The following is an 8,184-nucleotide window of genomic DNA, read 5'->3' on the forward strand; positions in this document are numbered from 1 at the left end:
GTAGTCCTTAATCTCCAAACTACATGGATGTCAGATTATACCAACACAAGGTCTCTGATTCTCCTTCTCAAGACATCCCCTATCAGGTTTTTGTATCTTTTGTAGCATACTAAATAATTTATAGCATAAAGATGCCAAACCCAACTATAAATAAGAGGTGGATGATAAAGTGCAGTATGTGGTCTTGTTCTTTCTCTGATCTTAACTGGCTCTGCATGAGTCTGCAGTGGTTAAAACCGTGTCTGCAGCCTTTGGTGCACAGCACAAACTCCAGCTTTATTATCTCTTGGTCTCCCCTGTCTCCTAAACTGAAAATTTAAATGTACATATTTTATATAACTTGACAAATGTTATTGATCTCCAGCTCCAGGTGCAAACCCTTTGGAATTCTATTCTTCTATTCTATTTTTGCATAAATATCACCTAAAAGATTAGATTTTGACTTAAGTCAAAGAGAACTAAATTCAATCAATGAGAAATATTGTACTTATTTATTTATTGAGGAAAATGATCCAAAATTACATATCTGGGAGTGACAAAGTATGGTACCCTTGACTTTCATTATCTGATGTAACCCCCCTTGTGCAACAATAAGTGGAACTAAACCTTTCCGGTAACTGTTCATCATTCATGCACCTCAGTTTGGAAGAATTTTAGTCCATTCTTCTGTACAGTACAACTTCAACTTTGTGATGTTGCCGAGTGTCCACAGCTAAGCTGTTTGCTTCAAGTCCTTCTACAACATTTCTATTGGATTAAGGTCAGGACTTTGAATTTTGACCATTCTTTGATAAAGGGACTTGTGTTTGGGTCTAGCAGCATGTTTTGGGTTTTTTTGTCCAAATTTAGTTTGCTGACAGATATTTTCCTTTAGAATTCTGTCGTATAATTCAGAATTCGTTGTGCCAGTAATGACAGTTAGCCGAACTGGCCCAGAGGAAGCGAAACAGGTGTAAACCATGATACTACCACCACCATGCTTCACAGATGGGATGGAATTCTTATGCTTGAATACTGTGCTTTCCTTTCTTCAAACATGACACTTCTGATTTAAACCAAAAAGTTATATGTTGATCTCACCTGTCCACAGATCATTATTCAAGTAGCCTTCTGGCTTGTCCATGTGACCTTTTGCAAACTGCAGACAGGCAGCAAGCAATGTTCTTTTGGGCGAGCAGTTATCACATCTTCACAAGGGACCCAAACACACAACTGATTGTGAAGCAAATGGAGAACTTTGCTTGTTGAAATTACAAAGGGCCAGGCAGGTGAGAGCTCACAAAATAAAAAGACACCAAAGTCTCGGGAAAAGTAAGGTGTAAGCTCAGACAGACAGAAATGCATTATCCAGCAGCCTGGTATTGGCCAACTGGGAGTAAATATACTGGGCTGGTTGCAGAGTGGCTGCAGGTGAACAGAATGGGGAAGTGGTGGGCGTGGCCGGCAGGAGACTGGGCACACAGAGACACTAGGGACCTCTGCTGGGTGGAGGAAGTTATTTATGACCTTGCAGATTATTACATGCCTTCCTCTTGGAGGGAGCTTTGTGGTTGATCACCTTTAGGGAGGGTAACAGTGGTCTTGAATGTCCTCCATTTCTACACAATCTATTTGACTGTGGATCGGTGGAAGTCTTTTGATACGGTTTTGAACACTTTTCAAGCTAGATGACGATCAATAACTTTTTCTGAGCTCTCTGGGAAATGTCCTCTGTTCGTGCCATTATATACAAACATAAACTGTAAAGCTCAGACTTTGATGGATCCCTGTTCTTTAAATAAAACAGGACACCCACTCACACACCTGATTGTCATTCCATTGATTGAAAACACCTGACTCTAATTTCACCTTCAAATTAACTGATAATCCTACAGGTTCACATACTTTTGCCACACATTTTGTAGATCATTTTCCTCAATGAATAAATGACCAATGTTTGCCTCGTGTGTTTAATTAGGTGCTCTTCATTTATTTTAAGAATTGTGTGAAAACATGTTGTTTTAGATCAAATTCATAAAGAAATATAGAAAATTACAAAGGCTTCACAAACTGTGAAGCACCACCATACATGTATAGTTTATGATTTAATTTCACGAGTCTTAACTTACACCCCTCAGGACACCAATGGGTACATTATAAATGAATGATATGACCATTTACCTTGGAGACAGAATATCTGTATTCAAAATGTAATTTCCTTACTAAGAACCTTTAGTATCCTGTTTCCAAAATCACTTATTCTTTCTCTCATTCACTAATTTACTCATTCACTATTCCCTATGTAATAGACACTCAGTAGCTTTCTCTATCGTGAACTGGAAGTTCATTGTATTGTGGCAGATTGTTGGCAGAAAGTATTGCACATGCCATGGACAATACTTTTTTCCTTCCATTGTGGAAAATAAAAAAAAAAAAACGGCAGTGGGTAGATATAGTGCACTGTGAAGCTAATCAGGAGTGACTGGGATGACAGACAGAGCCACTGATTGAAAACAGTATTTAAAAAGTTTACTGAAACCACAGAACTTTCAGTGTCGGCCCACCTCATACCACTAAACATTAGTCCTAATTTGAACTCAGCTATTTTAGATAACATTTGAAACGCAGTATGTCTACAATCATTCTGTGTTTAAAGGCAAGAGAAGTCCTCCCGAAGCTGATAGAGGCCTTATCTGTAAGTCCAGTCGGCACAAAATTACATTTGACCCAATGTTATCTTGTCAGTGTTGGTTGCAGGGGCCTCGTCGCAGGTGTCTCTAACTATTACTCTGACTCAGCTGAAAGCCAGCAGAAGATCTGTTGCAAGAAAGAAAGCTGCGTGTGTTGCATGTGCACAACGCAGAGCTTAAACATGAGAAAGCTTTCGTGCTGTAGAAGTATACAGTACTAGTAGCTAAAGGACGACCCTCCATTTTCATTTTCCTCCAGCCTTTCATTTCTCCTTTACCTACTGCCAGAAGCAAAGCCCCAGCCATTGCTTTGCTTCCACTTCTTTATTCCCTTCCTGCAACAAAAGAAAAAAGATTGGTGTCTGCTTTATCACTAGCACACACTGGCACATGTCTCAGCCAGAATGACAATGATCCTGAATCAGTTTAATCTTTGCAGTCAGTATGAATTATGAATTGTAATCTCGCTAATGATTTGTAGATCAGCCGCCCTCTACTCAGAGACATTAGCAGCGATGCCAACTGTAAATAGAAGAGGCAAATCCTGTGTCTTATTGAATTAGCAGCCTCGACTCAGCAGGGAAGCAGAAGACAGGAGCTCAGAGCTCTGCAGCACACTGTTAAGCAATTGAAACTCAATCAATTGTAATTAATGATTTATATAATAAAACACTGCATGGTTATACCTTGTTTTTCAGTCACTGTTAACATAAGCTTGAAAAAGAAACACTCAGAGAAGTAAGCGGCAGGTTGTAGCTTTAGAAGAGCTTTGTATTATTTTAAGTGGAGTTGAAACTTAAAGCAGCAAGCATGTGGACAAACTGTGGTCCTGAGCTCCCCTGCTGACTGGCTTTTAATTAATTTCATTGGCTGAGACAATGAAGAGGGCTTGAAAGAAGTGAGGCGTTGGTTTCTTTTTGTGGCAGGTATATTTAAAAAATCTGACTTTTATCCAATATTAATTTTCTGCCATTGAAATCCCATATCCCACTATGCTTGAAAATGAATACATCCAGTATTATTCCTCTTCAAGTGTTAATTTAATTCACAGTAATTTACTATGTAAATTCCGGATTTCTGATGTTCTTCTGGGAACTGACACCTCCCTGAAACTTGAATCATTGTCAGTGTTAAAAAGTTCAAAAAAAGGAAAGTCAAGCCCTTCATCTGTGTTACTCCCACCTCTTCACACTTACCTATGGCACGCTTACCTTCTTTTGTCTCTCCCTCACACCCACATGCATCTGTTCCTTGCCACAGAGGTCCTCAGGTGCAGGCGACCAAAGCTGCTGCCGGTGTGAAAAAGTATGACCTCAGCAAGTGGAAGTATGCTGAGCTGCGAGATGTCATCAACACTTCCTGTGGTGAGAGATCCTGAACACACCCAGCTTCAGCATGATGCTCCCTGAGTGTGTGTGCTCTGAAGCAGCCATTACAAACAGATTTAGGTGTTACAGCACGTAATAAAATTCATGATACATCTCTTTCCTCCCTTTTATCCCAATTTATTTACAGTTTTCAGCCCCAACATTAAAACATTCACCATCAAGCTCATGTTTTGGCATTTTGGATGCCTGAAAACATCTCTCTGCACAAGCTTTTCAGCTCCACATTTCACTCAGTAATTTTTTTGAGTTGCCAGAGCGGCTGTTAAAAAGTTGAGACTGCAGCTGTACACAGTACGGAAACACGATGTCTTGCCTAAAAAAAAATCAAAAGACCCATGTGAGGATGTTCCCACAGCTGCTATGGCTCATCAGCTTGTGTTTTAGTGGTGGAGAAAGGAAATTATAACCATTATGGAAGATGGCTGACTTTTGCTCTTCCTAGTCATTCCCAGCCAACCCTCTCCTCAGTCAGCATGAAAGGCAGATGCCTTTCTGCTGGCTCCCCCACCGATGCCTCCGTAATTGCCACTGTATATAGTACTCTGATCAGCACTCTGATATCCCCTTTGGGATTCCAAGGACATCTGGTTAATTTGTGGAATCCATTTGCTTTGATAGTGTTGGTGGTCTTACCAAAAAATGTGTTTGAAGTCTAACTGATTACAGCCATATGTTCACAAAAAGTACTGAATGTTGTGAATGTTCTTTTTTTCAGCAGTGGGAAGAAAATCCCACAAACTCCTTATAATATTTCATTGTATATTTTGAGCTTTAATAGAGATTAAAATATCCATTCCATCAATTCAATATGTTGCACTTTATTCTCGAAATGTTTTTGGCTATTTTGTCCTTATTTGGGTGGTATTGGAGGTTGTTCTGGGTTTCATTTATCTTCCAAATGGTAATAGCGAGTAAATTGAAGACTTATGGCATTTCATCAAATTCAAAATATCTCTTACATACAATATTTCATCAGGTATATTATGAGATTTTGGGAAACACGCTCACTTACTTTATTCTCAAGAGAAGCTTGGTGTTACTCTCATTTCTTTATGTTAGCTTTGCTTAGCATATAGACATGTTGCCTGGTTCTGTCCAGACTCTGCCAATATACAAATATGAATCTCATTGTTTAACATGGTACATGTTGTTTGTAGTGTGGAAACTTTAAGTTGTGGTTTTATAGTGTTTTTTTGTGTAGCTTCATATTCAAAATAAAGATGTGAGAGTGGTGGCAAACTTCTTATGTAATGCTCAGCAAGAACAAAAATTGTGATTTTGTGAGTTCTCACTAATTTAAAGCTTTGTGGACAGACATTGAGCTCCTGGCTGCCTGCAGAGAGGAGTTCCACCGTCGTCTAAAGGTCTATCATGCATGGAAGTCCAAGAACAAGAAACGTAACGACGACGGGAGCGATCAGAGGGCTCCTAAATCTGTCACTGACTATGGTTAGTAAAGAACTGTGTTCCCTGTAGTATCCATTTCTTTACTGTAATGTTACACCTGTGAATATGAGCACTCACTCTCATACAGTATTCAGCACATTAACACATGCATACCTCATTGCGCACACATTAGGTTAAAGGTGACAAGTTTTCTCCACTTTCACCTCTCGCTTTTCATGGGCAGGAATTAGTAATCTGCACAAATGTATTTGGCTACATTCAATTCGCTGATAAAACACCCAAGCCTAAAAAATTCAGCCAATTTGTTGCAATTAGCAGGTGACTGCCAGCAATGACAGCTACTTTATTTAAAATATTGCCAACACTGGAAATAAGCAACTCACACTTTGTTTCACTGCAGCTGAACAGAACCCAGCTCCGATAACGGCGCAGCATCAGGAGGTGGCCATGAACCGCCAACAGCGATACTTCCGCATTCCTTTTATCCGGCCTGCTGACCAGTACAAGGACCCCCAGAATAAAAAGAAGGGCTGGTGGTATGCTCACTTTGACGGGCCCTGGATAGCCAGACAGATGGAGCTTCACCCAGACAAACGGCCCATTGTGCTGGTCGCAGGTGAGTCAACAGCTTTTTAATTTTGCTTTGTCCGCCCCCCTCAGGTCGCTTCACCCGCCCCTTATCTCCCAACGGTTCATCCCCTCCAACCCTAGATGGGGTTAATCCTTTTGGCTCTTACAGCTCAGGTTTAAGTAGTTGTGGAGGCTTCATTGGTAAAAGTATCCAGTATGCCACACAAACAGAACAAAATCAGAGAAAAGTCTGAATTGTTTTTTGTTTTGTTTTGTTTTTTAAATTATCCTTTAATCCATCCATCATGGAAGGGTTCTTGATCTTTAGGCACTGCTGATTTACTCCACACAATGTCAGAAAAGAAGAAGAAATGCCCTCTGAGTTACTCCAAGCTCAAAGTGAAATCTTCTAATGCTGTTTTTTTTTCTAAGAGACAGTTCAAAACACAAAGATATCAACTAATTGATCAAGATATAAATAAATGGGAAGCAGACTTTGTCAAAGAATTATTTTTAGCACTATTTAATTTGCTGTATGTAATGATGTTTGGTCAATCAATATACAGTAAATGGATGACTCTAACCACGTCTGTGATCAAGGTACTTGTACACAAGGGTATGTATTCCCAGTAAACCTTCTTGCTTCACCACCGCTCAGGCAAAGACGACATGGAGATGTGTGAGCTGAGTCTGGAGGAGACGGGTTTGACGAGGAAGAGAGGGGCCGAGATCCTGCCCAGGCAGTTTGAGGAGATCTGGGAGCGCTGCGATGGAATTCAGTACCTGAAGAAAGCCATCGAGAACAAGCAGGCGCGCCCAACGCACGCTACCGCCATGCTTCAGAGTCTCCTCAAGTGAACCAGAGCGAGCAAGATAAGGGTGCAGACCGAACTTGTGAACCACTGGTACACACACAAACATGCAAGAGGAGCACAGCGTACTTGTGGTGTGTGGGATGCGGCCACAGTCAAAGATGCTCCCTACACAATCTGTAGGCACTCTGTAAACATTCTCTTTTTATTCCCTGTATGGTCTTTAATTTTTCTTATATATATCTTTACCTTTTGTAGTGTAACACCTCACGTGCGTAGCGTTAGCATTTGTGTTTAGTGTTTTTCCTCAATCCATGCTTGGGTTGAGTCTCCCACTGTGAGGCCTTAAATTGCAATATCATTACACCACTTAAGTCTTAAATGATGCACAGCCTTTGTAGCAATGAACCTGAAACCTTAATGCTCTGCAAAAGGAACAATATATTAGTCAGAGAAACATGACAAACTGCGTAGAGGCGCTTTTTAATGGTGTGCAACTGTCTTATATTTCCATGCTTTGGGGTTTTTCTGAATACTGAGACTATAATTACCATCTAGTGTCTATAAATATATCTGATGGGATTAGGAAATAATTGAATTTCTACACAGAGGCAGTTTATATGAGATGTCAAGAAAAAAAAACTGCGGATTTTTCTCAGATTTACATGGAGTGAATAGAAGTTCATATAAAGAGAAAGAATAGGTGTAAGCTTTGATGTCTAATGTAAAATACACCCTATTTTAATCTTATGTTACAAATTTGACTGCGGCAGTTGCAACAAAAATCATGTGATGGCTAATTATTAGATCTTTTTCACTCGCAAAATAGCTTCATGAAGTCTAGTGCATTTTTCTTGCGGAAACACTTTTTAAGAAAGTCTTTTTACTCATTTGTTATTTTCTCACAGCGTAATACGGCTATGTCGACGCTCGAAGTTTGTGCACGCTCATTTGTTATGCGAAAGGGAAATGTTTTCATGTTTGCAGTTTTGTGGGTTTGAGGTTGTTTTACAGACAATAATGCAATTTATGTGTGCGTCGTGTGTGTTTCTTCATGTAATATTTAATTGAGTTGACTACTTGACTACTTTGTTGGTTTGGCCGGGAACATATCCGTCATCTCATTTGATAGTCAAACCTTTGTTTAGACTCTTATTTACTGAAAAATCTTGTTATTCACTTAAACCTGTACCTGCGTCACTATCAAATGTTTCCTCTTTGATCCTCTGTTGTATGTCGGCCTTCGCACTGGAATACTGTAGAAAATAAACGTATTCCCAGATTGTTCTTGATTGTTCTTTCTTTGGAAGTTACTGTGAGTGACTTAGTTCACTCACA

General features: G+C 39.8%; 1 protein-coding gene across 1 annotated transcript in view; it reads left to right on the plus strand.

Annotated features, from left to right (window-relative positions):
• myo6b (myosin VIb) overlaps positions 1-8,103 on the plus strand; it is a 35,228-nt gene extending 27,125 nt beyond the window's left edge. The window contains exons 30-33 of the mRNA XM_069152330.1: positions 3,930-4,033; positions 5,372-5,506; positions 5,865-6,080; positions 6,693-8,103. Of these exons, the coding sequence (XP_069008431.1) occupies positions 3,930-4,033; positions 5,372-5,506; positions 5,865-6,080; positions 6,693-6,892 (655 nt within the window). The 3' untranslated portion in view covers positions 6,893-8,103. The remainder of the gene's footprint in view (positions 1-3,929; positions 4,034-5,371; positions 5,507-5,864; positions 6,081-6,692) is intronic.
• Positions 8,104-8,184: the final 81 nt, after the last annotated feature.

Source organism: Embiotoca jacksoni, unplaced genomic scaffold (assembly GCF_022577435.1).
Source record: "Embiotoca jacksoni isolate LCO1_2020_lvr unplaced genomic scaffold, fEmbJac1.0.p SCAF_18, whole genome shotgun sequence".
Classification (NCBI taxonomy): Eukaryota; Metazoa; Chordata; class Actinopteri; family Embiotocidae; genus Embiotoca; species Embiotoca jacksoni.